Here is a 22,102-nt window from a genome sequence, read left to right as displayed (position 1 = left end):
CCCGGATTGTTGCCGTAGCAACCGCACAGGCACGGCAGTGATCTGCTCCTGTGCCCCTGCCAAGGTGCCATCAGCGCCCTGGGGCAGCGTGGTGATGTCTCTTGTGCGCTGCGCCATTTGGACGTGGCACCCAAGGGACGTCACTGGCGCGTGTGCCTTCTGAATGCATGCATGCCCAAAATGGCACTGGAAGAGCACAGAGCGTGTGGACGCTCCACTCTCCCGATCCCTAATTTCAACCCCAGGCCACTGTAAAGCAGCAGTCTTTACCAGGCCAAAGACAACTAAACTTTGGTCACCTACACTGTACTCCTACATGGATTTACTATTCAGTCTCTATTTCTGCAGTTGCATTACCTTGTGTCATGTTTATAGCCCTGTTCAGACATTCACCTGAACAGGGGAGGGCTACCTGGGTGTAGGGACTTGGGTGCATCTGTAAACCCTGTTTCACAAAGATCTCTGCACACTCAGTAATATTGTAGGCCTTTTTGTCTTTGGCTTTTTCAGACCTCAGCCAATTGGAATTACAAGTTGCATCTCCACTGCAGAAATACTCTGGTTTGACACCAGAGTTCTGGTGCCACAACAAATTACAATTCCCAAAATTCCATAGCATTGAACTGTAGCAGTTAAAGTGCTGTCATACTGGATTATTTCTGCAGTGCAGATGCAGCCACAGAGTACTCTACACACCTTTACATAAAACACACGAAACACACAAAACTCTCTGATGCTGTCAGGCATGTCGGAAATTCAGAGATTAAGGTTTACATGGACACCCATATCCCCACTGGCCATTTAACCCTCCATGCTCTCAAGTGAAGATTTGAACAAGGCATCTATTGAAGAATGTATAATAAATGTTCTTTTCCCCCCTGCAGATCTTGGTAAAACTGGTGACCAACCCTTATCCATACACAGACAAAGCAGCAGATCTTGTCCAGGAAGCCAGCATTCTTCAGGCCAACCTATTTACCATCAAAGATGTTGATAATGTCAGCATTCCAATCTCTCACATTGATGGTATGCCCTATGCTCTTTTTTTTTTTTTTAAATCATTTTATTCAATATAAAATCATACATACCATTAATACATTAATTCATTTGTTTCATAAACTCCAGTTTGTATTACAATTACAATTAATCCAAACATCCTCAAACATTAATCCCATTTTCACCACTCACCCCCTGCTTATTTACCTAGTAATATATATAACACCTTTATTTTACCTCTTTTCACCCACACAATAAAACATAAATTCACCTTTCTTACCATTAAGGCTTATAGAGTTCTATGAGACTGGATAATGAAGTCCTATTCAATACACAGTAAATCACAACTATACATGTGGAAGTAATCTCTCTGCCAGACATTGGCACTCTGTATGTGGATGTGAAAGAGAGTGATTGCAATGACATACAGTTGGATTTTCATGCCCGCAGGGGATTTGTTCCAGCCCCCACCCCCAATATGAAAAAAAGTGGGACCTCAAATCCAGTTGTTCCTAATGGTGGTGCAATATGTGCCCTGCTGCTAACACAGCTGTGTGCACGCACCGCCATTTGGGACAATGGGGCTTGCCATCCTCAGATGCTTAAATCCATGAATAGCAAGGCTGTGGATACAAAGGTCCTTCTGTACATGCTGTGAGGATCAAGGCTGTTTGATGTGGTCAAGGTCTTCTATATGGTTCTTTAAGTAAGTGATTTACTATATTCCTAAGTAGTGCACTGTACTACTACTGAGTGTAAGGAACCAAAAATGTATCAGCCATATTATTTACTATGGAAGTTGTGTGGCTATGAAATCCTCTTCAGAACAGAATCTTAATTCTGTCATTATAATGGTGCTGTTGTTCATATAGCTTAGCTCAACATGGCAGTGTTGATATATTTATGTTCTTCCCTGAAGTCTTCATTTTACATTTTTAATGAACTGGTAAGTAAAAATCTATTTTATGCAGTTGCATATTCAAAGAGAGAGAGAACATACAAGCACATGAGGACAGAATGTTTCCTGACAGCTATAGGATAGTTCAGACCATGGTTTTAGCTGACTGTCATTTAGAATTCAAGCCATGGTTTGAGTCGCCAAAGGTACAGCAGACAAGCCATACTTTAGAACTGAATTTCTACTTTAATTTTCTGTCTTCTCACCTTCATTAGGCATAGATTTTTAAGTTCCCTCCTTTCTGCCTGGTGCAGCAACCTCAGAACAAAGAATGATGGCTGAAAATGTAATTTGTCATTACTGGCATTCTGCCAAACTATGGCTAATACAAATTTTGGCTGTTGGTTTTCTGGGTGGCACCAAAATCATAGTTGGGTCATTTCATGGACCATGTAATTACAATGTAATTAGGGTCCTTAACCATTATGATTTTGGTGTGATGTTTGAAAGGAGCCACAAAGTCTGCCTGTTGGTTACTAACTATTCATTTTGAAATAATATGCCACCATCTTATAATGGCTAGAGGAAACATAACATTTTTTATAGATTCCAAGTATAGGACTATGTTTTTTAATATTCAAGATATCTGTTATAGTATGTTATTTGAGATATTTAAAAATGCCAGCTGAAATTAACAGGCTAATCAAGATGAGCTGAGTTGCCCAAGCAACTGCAGGATTGTCTTGTACATGTCATGTTCTTGTTGGTTAAGGATACATGCACATGGAACTTCAGCAGAATGCTTTCCTTTGTATAGTGTTAAGTTTTGAGATTCATGTTGGCTGTTGGATCCTTTCTTATTTCTTTGGATCTGGCAGCAATTGTCTTCTTAATCTGAGTTTTTTCCATTTTTAACCTAGATGTTCTGGATATGATTGATGTCCTTGTGGAAGGTAATGAAGGTTTAAATGAAGAAATTGGACCTAGTTTAAATGAAGACATGATTGTAAGCACTTTTCCATTCAGTGCTATTGTCCCAGCTTCTTTAGAAGCCAGAAATAAGTTGCTTCTCGAGGGTGATGAAAACATGAGAGGTATTTTCTTTCTATATTTACTTTTGATGTTTTAATTCTTATTACCATCTGCAAAGCTTCTAAGATCTAGTTCAGAAGAATTGTAAACAGAATGAGGAAAGATTGTTTGCAGTAAGCTTACTGATGCGTTCTTACTCATTTTCTTTTAAAGTGAGGTACAGGTCTGAAGGAAGAATAGGTATGGAGGAGGTTCATAAGGTATTCATTATACCTAATAATGTTAGAGATTAAACTTGGCATCTTTTGAATGCAAAGCATCTCCATCATCCATCAGTTTTTCTTCATCACTGGTTCAGCCATATCCTGTGTGATCATAAAGTAAAATTTGTTGGTTTGACTCTACTTTTAGAGTTTAGAAATTGATAGGTGTTGTAGCTTAAGTAGTACATGTTTTTGAATTTCTCAAAAGTGCAGGTGCTCTGAACTATAACTTTGACAGTACTTTTGTTCAGCATGCCTACATCGGTATTCCTTTTGTTTTCAAGCCACAGTTCTGCACAGTTATTAGGAAATACTTACTCCTCTCTCTGAGTAAGTGATCTGGTGCTTGGTTTTAAATATTATAAAGAACCACAGGATCTTTTCTTTTCTGTTTGTCTTTGCAGGAGAAAGCATGGTGGAGTATCTCATCACTGTTTTCACTGACCTTCTACATTCTCAGAGAGACCCTTTAGCTTTGTGCTTAATGTTTCAGCTTTATGATAAAGATCTCCATTCAGTCTGTCCGCAGCTTTTTGAGTTCAGCCATTATTACAATCTGTGGATACCACAGCAAGCTAAGGAAGCTTTGGTGAGAAAGATAAAAGTGATACCAAACTATATATGTTTAGGAATCTAGTATTATGATTTTATGACTAGTTATTTTTGTGGTCTTCATTTATTCTGTTACCATGGCATAGATAACCATCTTTTCATTAATTATCTGTAATGATGTGTTGTTTTTTTTAATCATTTGCAGCAAGGCAAAAGTGTGTGTGTGGATGAAGCCCTGTCATCAGATTCTTCATTTTCCTCCTTGCTGAAGAATACTTATCAGAAAGGTGTTACTATTCTGTTGGAAGAGGATATTATAGAGAAATTAAATGAAGCTATTTCGCAACTCCAATCTCACCAGCTCTTGTTGGCATCAAAGCATGTTCTGCTATACTTAAAAACTACAGTGGAGAATTTCAGCAGTGTAAGAAATGTCATTCCCTGTCTTGCATCCTTTGCTAAGCAACCTTAGTGTACGCAGGCTCACACATGTTGGGATAGCTGTTACTTTAGTGCACCAAAAGTTGTAAGCAATACTACCAGTGTGCAGTTTTTAGTATTGTATTGTACCTGTCTGAATGAAGCCACAAATACAAGACCCATAAGCATGCCTGCTGCCATGGTACACTCCTGCAGGGAAAGGTCTGCCCATTCCATGCCTGTAAGTGGAATGGATAGCCCACAGAAGTGGGGGGAAAGTAATCCTCTAACCCAGTGGTTTTCAACCTTTGGGCTTCCAGATGTCTTGGACTTCAGTTCCCAGAAGTTCCAGTCAGTATGCTCATTGTTCAGGAATTCTGGGAGTTGAAATCTCAATAATCTAGAGAACCAAAGGTTGAGAACCACTGCTCTAACCCCTGTTGTCAAACTGTATCAGCTACTTAAAGTAATCTTCCACCTGGTAACAGAATATGGAACCTTACACTTAAAAAACATAGAGACATTTAAATTATTTAAACTTAATTACTGTATTTTAAAAATCATATGATGCATAAATCCACACACCATGTTTGCCATACTATGAATGTCAAATTTCAGGTGACTAGGACTCATGATCTTGGAGCTATGGTTCTGAGAAACAATTGGGAAGACGTTCTCTTTTATTAATACAGATAATGTTGCCTCCAATTTTAATTTTTTTTTTTAAAAAAATCTACATTAAAAGATGTATCACACACAAAATGGCTGCAGATTTGTATTTCCCATTGCAGGTAACATGCTTTGAAAGTGTGTTGGATCCTGGCTCTCAGACTTGCACAATACATGCTGATGGAAACACATCACTTCCTAAACTGCTTAGGGAGTGCTTAAGTGCACTGATGAGCAGTATAGAAATGTACTTGCTATTGTTATTTGTTATATGCATACATATTATCAATTCAGGGATATGCAAAAAAAAATCTTCTTCTCTTTTTTCTGCTCCTCCTTATATTGGGATCCAAAGCAGTTTCCAATTTAAAAAATACATTTAAAATCATATAAAAAGGAGAACGTTGAAATAGGTTAAACTAGCAAAATTATTAAATACACTTAAAAAATAAAATACCATTAAGAAGATTAAAATCCTTTAATACAACTCAGTCTAAAACAGTACACCACCCTCAGCCCATTTTTTATAAACTTTCTGGCCCCTAGGAAGGGAGTGCCATAGTCTAGGGACAGCTACCAAGAAGGCTCTCTCTTGTGTTCCCACCAACCATGCTTTTGATGGTGGTGGAACTGAGCGACGGGTCTCCCCTGATGATCACAGGGCTTGGGCAGGCTCATACAGGGAGATATGGTCTGCTAGTACCCTGGACCTGGCAGCAAGTAGAGCTGTTTTAACAAGGACATAATATGGTCCTGGTAACCTGCCCCGGTTAACACTCTAACTGTAGCTGTTTGTACCAACTGAAGTTTCTGAATACTCTTTAAAGGCAGCCCCATGTAAAGCACCTTACAGTTGTTCAAATGGGATGTAATTAAGGTATCTACCATCATGGCCAGATCTGCCTTCAGTGGGAGTGTAACCCCATCTAAACCAGGCTTATACAGTCGGCCCTTCTTATACACAGATTTTTTATACACGGATTTAAGCATCCATGGTTTGAAAATGTTCAAAAAATTATAAATTTCAGATATCAAACCTTGATTTTCCATTTTTTATAAGGGACACCATTTTGCTATCTCATTATGTTATCCGCTGGGGATCTTGGAACCAAAATCCCAGGGTATAACAAGGGTCTACTGTAATACCACATCCAGGACCATCCACTGAAACTGATTTGCAAGTCAGTTTGCAAATCAGGAGACAGAAATGTATAATAGTAGGCGTGACCCTGTTGTTGTGTGCCTTCAAATTGTTTTCAACTTATTGTGACCCTGTCATGGGGGTTTTCTTGGCAAGATTTGTTTAGAGGAGATTTGCCATTGTCCTTCCCTGAGACTGAGATCATGTGGACTTGTCCAAGGTCACCCACTGGGTTTCATGGCTCAGCTGGGAATTGAACCCTGGTTTCCAGAGTTGTAGGCCAGCACTTAAACCATTACTGGCTCATTCAGTGCAAAGATATAGGCCTGTTACAGACTGCCAAAATAAAGCTGCTTCGGGTCTCTTTGGAGGCATGCTATTTAAATGATGCATGCATCCTAAGAATCCGGAAGCTGCACCAAAGCTGCACTCCGGTGCTTAGGAATGGAGTGTGGCTTTGGTGCGACCTCCGGACTCTTAGGACCCATGCATCATTTAAATAGCATACCTCCAAAGAGACCCGAAGCAGCTTTATTTTGGCAGTCTGTAACAGGCCATAGTTTTATTGTTCACCCTTTTCCCTGAGTCTTTTTTTTTCTTTATCCTGAAATACATATCCTTTTCCAACAGTTTGACAAAAAAACTGGTCTTTCCCTTCTTAACGTCTTTGTGGAACTACTGAAGAACCTGCTGCACAAAGGTGATGATGCAGAATTCTGTAATCAGCAGAAACAGAAACACGACCAAACTGAATCTGATCTTTTTGTGGATGCAGAGTTTCTGAAGGCAGCTGAGACTGGAAATGATAAGGTATTAACATTTCTGTATGGCTATATAGACAAATCGTTAAGCTGTTCCACATACAGGATGAGTCTCCCTTATCCGAAATTTGAAAATCTGAAATACTCCAAAAACTGGGGGGGGGGGGGATCATGGTTGGCTGAGCTAGTGATACCTTTTCTTTCTGATGAATCAGTGTACATAAACTTTGTTTCATGCATAAATTTTAAAAAACATTGTATAAAATAACCTTCAGGCTATCTGTATAAGGTATGTATGAAATATAAATGAATTTTGTTTAGACTTGGGTCCTATCTCAAAAATATCTCATAACTGTACATATATGCAAATACAGTATTCCAAAATCTAAAAAAATCCAAAACTTCTTCTTTGTGGTCTCTGCGAATCATACAAATGGGTTTCACTGTGCCTGCGCAGTGAAACCCATTTGTATGTATTCGCAGATGACCACTCGAAGAAATACCGTTACAGGTAAGCAACCAGTCCATGCCTGGTCTCTGGCATTTTGGATAAGGAATACTCAACCTGTAATTGTATACAGGTATTTTTCTGTTTAAAATATAATCCCTTAGAGGAAGCGGAAAGCCTCTCAATGAAATGGCATGATTCTCCACATACTTAAAACTTTAAAAGTAATTTAGGCCTGATAATTAAAAATTGAAATTCTGTAGATAGTAAAACCTGCTGTGTTCAACAGAGCTATAGAATTGCAGCAATCCTGGCTTAATGCAAGCAGCATTAATGCTACTTAATGCAGCATGCAAGTAGCATGCTGGTATATGCTGCCTGATTGCTCTCTCCAGCCACACTTAAACAAACCATGAAGCCTTGCTGGGAGAAAGGCAGGAAAAAATAAAATATATTTAAAATTCTGTCATGTGAACCTAAACACAGCTACCATTCTGGCTTGTTTCTCGCCCAACAAACTGAGTATGGAAACTACAAAAAACTTCATAAACTGTGGATCCTGGTTTGTTGGGAGAGAAGCTTTGCTTGGTTTGTTTAGCTATTCCTGCTGTAAGCTCATTGTCAGTGGTAAGATAGGAATCCAACAGATCTCAAATTTCCTGTGTTGTGTGAATTCATCCGGTGCCTGACTTTTATTTCCATCTAGTTTTCTTTTCTATAGGTGATGTGCTTCATCCATTCCTTGTTACTAATTCTTGGAGATAGCCACCAAGAGATAGCTCTTTGAGATAGCCACCATCGTCTCAACCATCTGAGGAATAGAAAGTCAGAGGCAAACTGTAGCCAGTCACTGCACATACCTTTACTTCCCCAGTCTTATTACTGAATTGCTTGATTTACTATTTTTTAAAAATTACAGATACTTCTAGAGGTGTAGAAAATATATTTGGTGGGTAAAAAAATAATACAGCCTAGTACTATCCACTGAAACTGGTTTGCAAAACCTCCAGGAGACAAATCATAAATGCTTCACACAACACATAACAGTAGAATTCACTATAGCAAGATGTGATGACCACTAGATTACATCCCTTTTAAAGCAAGATTGGTGCTTCACAGAGGAAGGCCTCAGTAGCTGCTGGTCACAGTGGTTATATGCACCCTCCAGGATCAGAGGCACTGTGCTCTGAATTCCACTAGCTAAGTTGGGGTAGGTGACACATACACCATACATAGGGGCCCCACCCACATTTGCAGGACCCAGAAGCCACTTCCCATTCTTCAAAATTAAATAAGAACAGTCATACTCTTGGAAAACTACAGGAACAACAGTTCTCCTTTAAATCATATTTCTGTTTTTTTCTGGCCAAAGATAATGGGTTTTTGCAACTGGAAATAAGCTTCCAGTCATTTTGTGTGTGTCTGGATGTGGCCTGCAGTAGGTCACAGGAATGGGGTAAATGAGTCTTGGAGTTGTTGAACCTGTTCAGTCTCTGGGTAATAGTGAGAGTAGGAGGGCTGTCACTTTCCTGCACTCTGTGGATTTCCCAAAGGCATCAGGTTAACCACTGTGGGAAACAGGATGGTAGTTAAATGGATCCTTAAACCTAGATCCAGAAAACACAGTGTAGTAAAGCATAGTTCCCTCTCAGTGTGATTAAATGGTCCACAAGGAAGTGGAGTTCCCTTATCTCTACATGTTTTCCATGGTTCATGGCAGGGGTAGGCAACCTGCGGCCCGTGGGCCGAATGCGGCCCGGCAAGGCCTTGGGACCGGCCCCAGCCCAGTCCTGCTGCCGATTGCCGCCGGAGCCTTTGGCCTCTCGCATGAGGGTGTGGGGCCTTTGGCCTATCAGGAGGAGGCGGGCAAGGGGGGGGCAAGCGGCGGGCAAGGTGGGAAATTGTCTATAGAAGCCTCAGAAACATGCATTTATATTAACATTTTTTTAAAAATCAGCAAATTTTTTCACATGTCCTCCATTTTTTATAAAAAAGTGTCCTCCATTTGAAAATTTTGTCCTATATTTGTCCCGGTTTATTTATTTATTTAATTTCTTTAAAAAATTATTTAATTGTTTATTTTTTGGCTTCGGCCCCCCCAGTTGTCTGAGGGACAGCAACGCGGCCCCCGGCTCAAAAAGGTTGCCTACCCCTGGTTCATGGCTTTATTTGCCTAGCCATTTATTGGGTGTAGGGCTACATCTAGGCACGTTCCAGTCAATCTTGTATTCACAGCAAAGAAAGAGCAGCTTCTGCCCCCAGTATAAAGGCTACTCCTTCTTTGCCAGACACTTGAGGGCAGGTGGGAAACACTTGATGCAGCCCTGCATCTGATCAACAACTGGAAAAAAGGAGCCATGTCTAAAAGCCCCTTAGGGAGATAGAAAATACCTACTTCTACAGCTTCATTCAGAATACATCCAGGTCTTTACTGGAGTATGTCACCAACAGGGTCATGGCCCTAATCTAATCCAGCAGGGCTGTGTTGAGGATTATAGACATGCAATGGGTGATGTCTTTTGTTGTAACCATCTCCATTGCAGATACTGGAAGAGTTACTCTCTGTTGTCTTCAGACACCCTACGTTGGAGAATTGGTTTCTGGCTGTAGAAAAGCGTTCGGTTCCACCTCACAATTTAAGTCCAGTTAAAGTGAAGCTGCTGTCAGCTCAACTGAATTGTTGCATTCTTGAGTTGTTGAAGATGGGTTGCTCACAGTTGCAGCCCAGGAATCAACTGGATGTCCTCTCCAAATATTTTAGTACTATCACTAAAACTGTGTTAGATGAACTGCACACTGTCAGCAAAGAAGGATGCAAGATGTACCTCAAAAGATCCCAGCAGATGGAGGCACTGCACGAGCTGCACACATACATGGATACACAGCAGCTAAAAGAAGTTGTACTTGCTATGCTGCAGCTTCCCAAAGAAAGTTTGGTCAAGAAGAAAGCTGAAACTGTTTCTGAAAAAGAAAAGTACTTGAGTAGGTATGGAGAGACTTTGATTCACCTTCTCATGGAAAGCTACCAAAGAGGATCCTTGAAGGAAGATCAGTTCCTTTCAAGAGAGCACATTCAAGGAATGAGTCTTCTTTTGACTACAGCAGCCACAGAGGAGCTAGAAAAGGTCTTCATGTATGTGATACAGAAAGAACCTGCCTTTGCCCAAGCTGTTGGGGTTGATGTGCTGCTCTTCTGCCTTAATCATTCCACTGAAACCTCCCTTGCCATTGTAGCTTTGTTGATTCAGTATTGTCAGACTCACTTGTTGCAGTTTGAGCTTTGGTGTCTGAAGCATGGTACAGGCAAACGTCTGAAAAAGAATATGGGCCTTTTTCTGGCCCTCATCAGTACATACTTGGGTTGTCGAGAGCAGCATTGTTTTACCCGCCTGTCAAAAGGTAACAATGGCTAACTTACTGAAAAAAATTCACATTGCAGTCTTGGTCATCTTTTTAATTGTTGTAATAATTTATGTCATTAGACACAATATATGTTCTGTTAATTTTGCAAAGTGAAATTGTGCGTACCAGTGAAAGAGTACTTTGGGGATTTAGTCCTAAATTTTTTATCTGCTGTCAAACAGCTGGTGTAAAGTCGAAGGCTTTCATGGCTGGCATCCATAGTTTTTTGTGGGTTTTTCGGGCTATGTGGCCATGTTCTAGCAGAGTTTCTTTCTGATGTTTCGCCAGCATCTGTGGCTGGCATCTTCAGAGAATATTTCCTCTTTTGCAGACCCTCCACCCTGAGGCCTGCCATTAGCAACAAAACAATATACATGCAAATTCACTCCTGCCTTTCCAGGTCACACATTATATATACCCAAGTTCTTTCCAGGCAAACATTCTCTGAAGATGCCAGCCACAGATGCGAGCGAAACATCAGGAAGAAACTTTTCTAGAACATGGCCGCATAGCCCGAAAAACCCACAAAAAACTAAACAGCTGATGGCTCAGCTGAGTTTTTTACTCCTGAATCCTTCATTACACATCACCATATATACCTGTATATAAGTCAACCTCACATATAAGATAAGGGCAGATTTGGGGGCCAAATTATGGATTTTGCTATGGCCTGTGGATAAACTGAGGGTAAAACATAGGAACATGTAACAAACAAATCTTTTCTTTTCCTTTTAAAAATGCAGAGGGAACATAGTTTGGAAGAGCTAAACAAAAGGAGAGAGAATGTTTATTTGAGGAGTTAGGAGGGAAGGGAAAATGGCATTGCTGATTTTAAAATGCCTATATTTGTACAAATACAGATAAGGAAAGGAATATAAATGAGGAAAAAGAATGTGAATGCAGGCTGAAGAAAGGAGGAATGAGAAGAACATGGACAGCAACATGCCTGTATTAGGGATCCAACACCAAGGCAGTGACAAGATGCAGAACCAAGAAGTGCCTCTCGGCATGGAAGCAATGTTTGCACTCCATTATCCCTCTCTTGCCCAAACCCAAGAAAGAAAGACAGTCCTCCTTCCTTCCTCAACAACTTTTTTGGCCCAAGCAGCATTCAGCAGCAACATGGAGGAGCCTGAAGAATGCAACGCACCTGCCATTTTGACTGCTTGGGGTAGAGTGAAATGATGATGGCCGTTTTTAATACAGGCTTACAGAGAGATTGCAGCAGCGATTTTTAATAGGGTCTTATTGTGTAAGCCTCTGCAGAGAGACTGCCAAGCTGCACAAGGTTTATACAGCAAGCCCCTATTAAAAATGACCGCCACCACTGCTCCACCTCAGCTGTCCAAAATGACAGGTGTATCACGTACCTTGGGCTCCCACATGTTTCTGCTGAATGTCACTTGGGCTGAAAAAGGTGATGAAGGAGGAAGGACTGCCTTTTTTTGGTTTGGGCAAGCGAGGGCTAATGGGGTGAGAGCGCTGCTGCCATGTCCTGTCACACCAAGAGGGGCTTCTCACTTTTATGTCTTGTCACTGCGTTTGTGCTGGGTCCCTATTTGAACACTGACCCATATATACGTATTGACTCACAGGTTTTTGGGGGCAATTTTTTGTCAAAGATTTTTTGACACAAGTATATATAGTATTTTTAGAAGGTGTTCTAGTTTTAAATTTTGTTTAGAAGACATCCTGCCAGTTTAGGCTTGTGTATGAACAGCTATAATACTGTCTAGGGCAGATTATGCAAAGAGCTCTTAACTAGGGTTTGTTTTTGGAGTCACATGTTATGAATCCTTGTAAAATAACCCTTCCAAACAGATTTGATAGGTATCTCATCAGAGACTGTGATAGTTGTATTTGGAGGCAGTTTTTCTGTTACACTGAGTATATCTTTCAAAAAACTTTAAACAGTGTCTCACACTAGTCTGTAGGCTATGAAAATCGTGACACCTGACAAGTCCTTTCCTACTTTGCACTGTTCTTTCCTGCAGTCTCTTCAGCTGTTACAACTGTTTTAAGAGATGCTTTGTGGCCAGAACTGCTACACATTGTTCTGAATACAACTTCATCATCAGAAACGTTCACTGTGGAGTGTCCCGTTCTCTCCAAGTTACTGCCATCTTCAGAAACAGACAGTTTCATTAATCTTGTGGAAGAATTACCTGTGATTCTTGAGAAAGGGAGAATCCATGAATAGTAAGTCTACTTAATTTCTGACCAGCCATTCAGAAATTGTTTTTAGTTGTATAGTTCTTTAGAACCTGTTCTTGCCAGAAGATTCCAGAGATCAACTCAGGAACTGGGGAGGGAGAGAACAAATGTAGATACTTTGGGAACAAGACGCTTAGCAAAACTGTACTTACATTCTGATTTGCCAAGAGGTTGGGATATGTAATTGGAACTGTGTAAACCAAGGGTGAGAAATGTGGGTTTCATGTGGCCCAAGGTATGGGTCCAATGTAACCCTTGGGATCCTCATTGCCCCCTTGACCTCACATCTTTTTTTAAAAAAAACAACCCAACTCCTCCTCCCCTCTTTTTTTTTCATTCAATATAAGTAGAATTCCTCTGAAATGCTTCAAAATACTTTTTTTGGGAACCTTTACCTCAGAACAGGAGATAAAGGCTCATACTCAAAGTGGCACCAAAGGTGACTGGGAATTACGTAATGTCACTTTTGTTTTCCCAAAATGGTAGGCCTGACAGCACATTACAACCCTCCAGAGCAGTTCAAAATTGGCTAGTGTAGTCATCTGGGCTCCAGAGTGTGTCCACACTGTTGTAAATAATATAATAACTACTTGACAGAAACAAGAATATGCACTCATACCCAAGTGTCTGTAGTCAACCTGAAAGGGTACTCTTAATACTTCTTATTTATAAAAATAAACTGACAGTGTATTGACTCCTGATGAGTCAGTAAGCACCACATTAAAATGTTGTGGAAAGATTGAGTAACCACATATTCAAAATGTGTTAAGATTCAACATTAGAAGAGTTGCAGTCTTGTTGTTTAACCACGCTTTTGTCATTTATCAGAGAGAAGGCAATAATCAAGCATAATCTCAGTTCTTTTGACACTAGATGAATGAGTCCTACCTTCATGCACATCTTCCTCCCCTTCACTTTCATCATCTGCCAATTGCCAGTTCCCTTCTTCAGTTTTTAATACGATGTTAGGTTGCTTCCAGATCTGAGCTATGCAAATTCTACATTACCTATAAAATGTCATTATCCCAGAAAAGGATAGGTTGCTTTCAGCCTCCCAAGTTAAACATACACAGAACTCCTTCATGTAGTTTCAGATCTCTTGTGTTTGTGACTCATCTCATCAGTTGCTTCCCTGAACTGGCAATTATTCCAGCCCCTCATGTTCAATGGTATAGCCTAGTAGAACATTCATAAGGCTTCTGCAACCTCCAGAGAGCCTAACAAACAATATTTGTATTATATACTAGCCCAATTAGCAGCTACATGTTTTCAGAGGTTAAAGCATGGCTCTTGGAACATGTACACCTTGCATCTTCATCTGTGTTTGTTTTCCCTTCACTTCCAAATGAAGGGGCTGGTGAAATGAACATGCAGGTGCGGCTTTATTGCTTTTTTAAAATCTCTCTAGTTGGACGATTGCTGATGCTGTATCAAGAACACTGGAGAGTTCTGTGGAAAAGCTGAATTCATGGAGGAAACACTTGCTATCTGCATGTATAAAATGGTTGATAGTTGCTTACAGCAGTAACAAAACACATGAAACCCACTCTGAATTGGAGATCTCCATGCTATCAAGGCTAGAGAAATTACTGGTAAGCAATGGTGATTCTAATTCAGATTTATTATACATAATTTATCCAGTGTACTGTTGTGTTGATCAAGCATCACAGATGCTAAGGAATGCAATGAACATCAGTAACCTGTCCACTAGATGGTGCATATGTATTGAATGTGAATGTGTCCATTTCCAAAAAACAGGATTGGGCAATGCAGCAGGGGGAAAGGATCAGTGTTCCTCCACACTTCCCATGGCAGGCCACACCACCTTATGTTCAACTGAAAAATTTAACTGGAAGTCACTTCTGGCTGCAATATCTGGATTTGTCATGGCATGGGGAAGTGAGCAAATTAATTATTTTGTGTGCTTGTCCCACCATTATTATACATTTTTGGAAAGACTGGCTTTTAGGGGGAATTTGTGATATGGAGGCCACAAAAATTGGATAAAAAGGAGGCAAACAGCCTGTAGCCTGTACTTTTCCCACCGTCTGTAAATTTTTTCTCTCTTTTCTACATTCTTTTTATTCCACCACAACCTGAGATGTGGTGTTAACTCATTAATTATTTAAGGATATTTTTCTAAACATTACTCCTGTTTCTACCCATCTATACATTTCTACACAGAGAATATCCAGTGGTTTCCAGCTTTGCATATTTAACCACTATAAAGGAATTCTTCAGATGTCCCTATGTCCTGTTAAAACTTTAGGACAGTTTCATGCTTTTCAACATTTTTATACAGAAAAGCCTTTATAAGGATTTGCAGTGATAAGAGTCCTAAGTCACAGAACATAAAAGGATAAAGACAGACTCTGTTACTAAAAGTGACTGAAAGCAATAGGTTTCTACTCATGCTGTGGTTGTTTTAATAGCTATCACTGCCAACCCTCTTGAACTTGTATGGAAAGATGGGATTATTATGTGTTTGGATTCTGAGCCAGCTTGGGGTCCACATGCAGAAGCATGCAAATCAGTGCTCAGAAAAGTTACTTGGTTGAACTATAACTTCCAGAATCTGCCATGTAGCAAGGACTTAAAATAAAATAAAAGATTTCTAGGCTTTTTCTGCATGAGGACATACCTTATTTGATCAGCTAATAGAATTTAGTTTAGATGAGCACTGATAACACTGAATGTATTTACTTCTAAAAAAGTCATATTGATTTTAACTCTTGAATTTTCTTTTAAGTAAATATGTGGTTCATATAAATTGGAAGCATGACTGTAATTTTCATGTTTTTGAAAATTTTCATACTTTTTGGAGGAAATTGATTCCGAAACTTATTGTGCATGCATGTAATATCTATGTTTTCTTTTCACTGTTTCATTAAATAGGGAAATGGGATATGTAGGTTCTCAGGTTTTGTCCTCTGCTCACATTCATCCCTCATCACCATATATTTAAATATTGTGTTGTTTTTTCCTTTCTATCTAGAATTCAGTAACTGAAGTGGCTCCAGAAGACTGGCACAATTTTGTGAAGATGGGACTCAAGTAAGTCTGTTCATGTTTACACTTGTGATGCCCCACATATTTTCTGTTATAAAGATTTATATGTTTAGGGCACAAACTCTGAGATATCCCAGTGTTCCCTATGTGTAGAGAGCTTAGAATATTTCTGATAGTGCAAACCATCTTTACCAAATCATATGGTACATATTTAAGAGGCATTTCTGCATAGTTTACTAGTGCAGGACTGGGGACAGTCCTGAATACAAATGGCACCTTAATGAAGTGGTATGATTTGGATTTCTTGATGCAGAATCCACACAGTTGTTATTCCTTGTTAAGTATGTTAGAGATAATATGAAACAACCATTTCTTTTAATTTAGTTTTCAATTAATATGTTATCCTGAACATTACCATAATCTAAAACAGTGGACTGATGCCACTTCCTTAGCCTTTGATTGCCAGTCCCTGGTGAATTATCAGGAAAGAAAGAAGAATTGTAGCTAATTGGCTCAAATATAATGCTGCTCTCTGACACGTTGGGAAAAAAATGGCACTCTCTCACATCAGATAGTCTGAGAAACACTGATCTAAAACACCATCTCTCAATCTTTTGTTCCCCAAATACTTTACATTTCAACCCACAGATACACCAGCCAACATGGATAATAGCCAGGAATTCTGGAAGTTCACAATCCAGTAAATCTGAATTTATTTTATTTATTATTTAATTTATTTCAAGGATTTATATCTTGCCTTTCATCTATAATGGGATTCAAGGCAGGTTACGATAATTTAAAAAGACTAAAGTAAAACACTGATTACATAAGTTAAAAAAATAATTAAACATTATTAATATTAAAATATAAGTTAAAAACACATAGTTAAAACCAGTAAAAATCATAAAAAGCATTTACAGGACATAGCAATATTATTCCAACAAATGCCTACCTAAATAAAAATGTCTTCAGGTGCTGGTGAAAAGAGAGCAGGGAGGGGGGCAACTTGACCTCTGGTGGAAGGGAGTTCCACAGTCTGGGAGCAGCCATAGAGAAGGCTCTCTCCTGGAGTCCCTCAACAACTGCACCTGCGAAGATGGTGGGACTGAGGAAAAGCCCTCCTCGGCTGATTTTAGCACTCAGGCTTCTGTAGGGGAGATAAAACCCATCAGATGCTTGGACAAAAGATATTAGGGCTTTCCAAAATCCCTAAATATCTTGTGTCCAAAGCATCTGATGGGTTTACTCCCAATCAAGGCAGCCGGACGTGCTAAAATCAGCCAAGAGGCTTTCTTCAGTCCCACCATTTCGCAGGTGCAGTTTGTTGAGGACTCAGGAGAGAGCCTTGCTCTTTCTTCTCCCAGACTGTGGAACTCCCTTCCACCAGGGGTCAAGTTGCCCTCCTCCTTACGTGGGGAAGGGTCTGGAATGGATCCCCCATGTAAGAAGAGGGCCCACTGTATTGAAAGGTAGTGAGAAGTCCAGAAGAACCAACAGATCATACTCTCCCTGTCCACTTCCCTGCGTAGGTCATCTACCAAGGCAACCAAAGATCTCTCTGTTCCATAGCCAGGCCTGAAGCCAAACTGAAATGGATCTAGATAATTTGTTTCATCCAGAAACCATTACACGCTCCAGAACCTTGACCCCAAATGGGATATTTTGAGACTAACTAATAGTTCTTTAACCTGGTGGGATCTAGGGAAGAATTTTTTTTCAATAGTGGCTTCAAGACCACCTCTTTTAAACAAGCTGGGAATCTGCCTTTCTCTAGTTACTCATTCAGTACTTTCTTTACTCAATTGGCCAGTCTCCCTCTGGCTGTTTTCAACAGCCAAGATGAGCATGGGTCCAGTAAGCACATGGTAGCTCTCATTTCTCCAAAGATTCTGTTCACATCCTGCACAAACTGAAGCATATCCAATAACACTGGGAAAGCAGGTGCTAAATTGACTACATGATGCAAATTGGAGTGGATCTGATCAATTTTATATGCAAAGTGCTATGCAAACTCTTTGCAATGGGCCACTGAGTGATTTACATACTGCTCCTGCAGGGAAGAATGCAGAAGGCGCATGACCACTCGAAATAGTGTCTTTCGATAATACTGTGTGAATGCCATGGTAGCAGTGAAGACGGATTTCTTCATTGTCACCACTCCCACAGCATTGTCTTTCCAATGACGTCTAGCCTGTGTTTGATGACACACACTCCCAAGTTTTCCACCACTGTCATTCCAGTCTCTGTCTCACTCTTTTCATCACCATCAGTTCCTTGGTAAACCAGGGTGCTTGCTTGGCTCCACTCCATGGGAGGGGACGCTTAAGAACAATCATGCCCACTGCCCTGGCCATTTCCCTATTCCAGAGATCAGGATTACTTGCCAAGGTTGAGAAAAACCAATCTAATGTAACTACTACTGCTACCTCCTTTTCTCATTCTTCATTTTGCATTTATAGCCTGTTTTTTCTCTATTGATCTCAAATCATTTGCTTCCTCTTCCCCTGCCCATCCTTGCAACAAACCTGTGAGGCGGATTGGTCTAAGAGAAACAGAATGACTAATTCATGGTCATCCAGTGAGTTCTGTGGCCAGTGGGGGTACTTAAACCCATGTCTTTCCATTCCCAGCCCAACACTCTTACCTCCATAGCAAATTGCCCTTAGTTGTGCCAGTTGAGGATGATGGGAACACTAATAAATCCATCTGGAGGACATTTGGTTGGAGAAAGTATAAAGAAAGTACTTCTCAAACAGTATAGTTAGGTAGTGCAGAAACCAAGCCAGCACCTGGGATGTAATTCTTTCTTCATTGACTTTGCAAGTAGAGTGAATTCTTTCTCTTAAAGTCTTTTAAATCTCTGTCTTGCAGGCACCGTTATAAAGACCAAAGTTTTCTGAAAACTTTTAATGTAGCCATAAATTTGTTGTACCAGAAAGAAACCTCTCTTAGTCAGAGATTAGTCAAGCTTTCGGTGCTTTACATAATGATCACGCAGCACTCTTTATTTTTGTCAACAATGCTGAAGTCACGGGAAGATAATGACACAAATGTTCATTCAAGAGGTATGTCTGTCTTTTGTTTCCATTGATTTCCAAATATAACCCAAATGTCTTTCAGATATGTTTTTCATACTTCCAGTTAACTAGTCCACCTACAATTTTTGGAGCTGCTATATTTGGAAGCCTTTTATTTTCAGTATCATGTTTTTAAAATGTGACTGTTCTCCACCATTGCCATTACACCTTTTCCTTTAACGACTTTTTCTGTTCAAATGCCATCTCTTATTATAGATTTGTTTTTATATTGTATTAATGGTAGATGAACTTTATAAAGCACAGTAAGAAATACTGTTTGGCTATATATTTATTAATTTGGCACTGTTTTATAATAGTCATTTTTGCTTTGCAGTTCAACAAATCTGAAATAACCCACTTTTGGATTTTGAAAGATCTTAAGTGGCATTAAGACAACACCATTGGTAGTTAAAGCCTAAACATGTTGGCTTTCTCCATTCTTTTCAGGAAATAGTCACAGCCAGAGCATCAGATAATTATCCCATGTTGGCTGGGGGCTTTGGGGAATTGTAGCATAAAAAGTAATTTAATAAACTCTGGTCATAAGTTTATTTTTATCCCAGATGCAGGAATAGCATAGCAATACAAATTGATGGAAAGAGGACAACATGTCGTTACTTAAGAAAGAAGCCCCAAATTGTTTAGTTTTGGCCCAGAAGCATTAGTCAACAAACAGGCATGTTGTTTTCCAGTGCAAATTGCCTAGGAAAGAGAGGTGGAAAGAAGGCTAGTCCTGTCTGTTTGTTCACAAAAGCTGAATAGAAGTTGGTAAGATGTGGTACAATCCCTTTCACTTTTTTAAAATTCAAAGTTCTCTTTATACTAGGAGAACATAATTTTGTGAACTGAAAATATCTGCTAATCTTTTTTTTAAAATCCTGATAAAAGGTATTGTTATGGAATGTTAGTCATAATGTATTTCCATGTTCTTTTCAGTAGTTGCTATCCACTGTGAAGTTCCCCTGCATGGCTCAGCTACAGTTAATGGGAGTCATGCAAGACAGCACAATAGTGCTTTTGTGGCATTCCATTCATCTCAGCAGGTGTTGTGCTGGAGAACTTCCTAGTGCTTATGTCCAGCAGTGTGGTTGCAGGGAAGTGCTGGAACAACTTTAATATTTTCAGATTGGCAAGAGTAATTCTGAAGATGAATAAAATGTCTTTTCCTTTTTGCTTCAGAGGCATTAGTGGACATCCTGTTGACTCTGGTGAAATGCTGTCCTGCAGTTTGTGAGAGTAGCCATTTTCCTGTATTGCTTGGAGCTTATGGGGCAACACTGAGTGTTTTAGGTAAATATATTTGCCCTTGAAAGAGATGCCTGTTGTTGTTGTTGTTTTGATTTTAGAAAATCTTAATATATAACAGTGTTTAAACTACAAAGTGTACAACATCCAGCTGCAGTTTCTGCACGTGTCCACAGTTGAATTAAAAGATGAATCTTTTCCTGTCAGTGTACAGTTAGAGATTTAAGTGAAACTAACCCTTCCCATTCCTTTTTCTTTTTACTCTCAGAAATGAGACTGAAAAAGAAAAGGTGAAAAGAAATGGCACCTTAGGGAAAGGATTTAGTGATGTAGTTTTTGGTCAGAATGTAGCAATAGTGGTAACTGAACAGCACCACATTGGAAAGCCCAAAGAGGGTAGGTGTGAGGACTGTAGATGGATCAGGTAAAGTAGGGACAAAGAGGTGTCCTGTCCTGCCAGACATGCTGTGAATGTGCTGTTTGGTTGTACAGAGATTTCAGTATGTGGCTCTTAGTTCTGATTCACAGCTGCATCTTAGCTACTTGCCATGTTATTAGCTCAAGAATGGGCAAAATGCAGGCCTGAGGCCTTATGAAGCTCTCCTAGCTGTTTTTGTAGCCCTTGAGACCCCTGGACTTCCCAGACAACTCTTTTTGTAGTAAAAATAAACTAAAAGTGAACTGCATGTTGCAAATGCCTCCAGTAGTAGTAACTCGCCTTTGAAATAGGCTGCAGCATATCCCTGTGTGCTATAACAGAAACAAACTGTTTTTCAAAACCAGCAGTGTACTTCTAGATAATTTCCCAGGATTCATCTCTATATCTGTTGCTGCTGCTGCTGCTGCTGCTTATCCTTATGTTGGATGATGACAGAATGTGTGAACTACCTTCACTGTGACACAAAAGCTCTGTAGAGTTTGAGTTATGATAGCTGTTTGATGGATGCCTCATGCTTAATATAGCAATGATCAAATGAGCCTCATATTTATGCTGAATCACTCTTAAGGTTTAGAGAATTTGGTTCCCTCCAATTTATGATGATGTTTTGTTTTGTTTTTAGACCAGAAGATACTGCTGCTACTTAAATTGTATGAAAAGAATGGTATAAGCCTTGTAAACTTCAGGTTAGTTGAATACCACATTGGTCACTATATCAAGTGGATAAAGTGTGCTGTATGTGCTCATTTTGCGTTTACTGTGAAGTACTGGCCTTGGTAGTTGCATTCCACACCCAGGCAGTTTTTACACAAATAGACTTTTTTGTTCAGTTAAACCTGTGTATAGGAACAGATATTTCTGAAGTGTGATAGTGGTGTTCAGGAAGTGAATGAATAAAGCTTGAACTCCCCACATATCCTCATATAGATCCTTGCCTTGTTTTTGTAGGAAGTGAAGCCTTGAATTGCTCAAGCATCCTTTAAGAATCATTCATTGGCTTGATTGCCCTCAGGAGCTATTCTTACATTAGTACAGCAATAAATTAATTGAGTCTGATCCTCTCTGCATCATAGAAGGATACAGCTGCTTCATAAAGACTAAGGTCCAAAACACACTGCAGAAATAGTCCAGTCTGAGACCGTTTTGACTGGCTGGGCTTAATGCTAGAGAGGTCTGGGAACTGTAGTTTTGTGAGACATTGAGCCTTCTCTGTTGGAGAGCTCTGGTGCCACAAAACCCTACAATTCCCAGGATTTCCTAGCACTGAGCCAGGGCAGTCAAAGTGGTCTCAAACTGGATTATTTCTGCAGTGTGTTTTGGACCTAAGTCCTTCCTTGTATCTGCTGATGCTTTAACCATTGGCCATCAACTGAAGGTGTGGAGAGCAATGTAAGTTATCAGAGCTGCTGTCTCTCAGCAGCATGGTAAATAGCTGCAGGGTATAGGATCTTCCCTTGCCTCCCAAACTAGACCAAGGATAGGTCTGCTGGTATAACAGCTTGTTTGGCTGTTAAGAAATATGCTCCTTTCTCCCAG

The 22,102-nt window shown here is 39.8% G+C and overlaps 1 protein-coding gene across 1 annotated transcript in view; it reads left to right on the top strand.

Moving 5' to 3' along the window:
• The window catches only part of URB1 (URB1 ribosome biogenesis homolog), an 81,366-nt gene that overhangs the window by 34,416 nt on the left and 24,848 nt on the right, over positions 1-22,102 (top strand). The window contains 12 exon segments of the mRNA XM_042458659.1: positions 885-1,026; positions 2,815-2,988; positions 3,594-3,778; positions 3,947-4,165; positions 6,602-6,781; positions 9,724-10,579; positions 12,577-12,781; positions 14,205-14,388; positions 15,792-15,850; positions 18,677-18,870; positions 20,062-20,172; positions 21,189-21,252. Of these exon segments, the coding sequence (XP_042314593.1) occupies positions 885-1,026; positions 2,815-2,988; positions 3,594-3,778; positions 3,947-4,165; positions 6,602-6,781; positions 9,724-10,579; positions 12,577-12,781; positions 14,205-14,388; positions 15,792-15,850; positions 18,677-18,870; positions 20,062-20,172; positions 21,189-21,252 (2,573 nt within the window).

The sequence above is a fragment of the Sceloporus undulatus genome, chromosome 3, assembly GCF_019175285.1.
Source record: "Sceloporus undulatus isolate JIND9_A2432 ecotype Alabama chromosome 3, SceUnd_v1.1, whole genome shotgun sequence".
In the NCBI taxonomy this organism is placed as follows: Eukaryota; Metazoa; Chordata; class Lepidosauria; order Squamata; family Phrynosomatidae; genus Sceloporus; species Sceloporus undulatus.
Note: the sequence above shows the minus strand (reverse complement) of the source record. Positions and strands in the feature narration are given on the sequence as shown.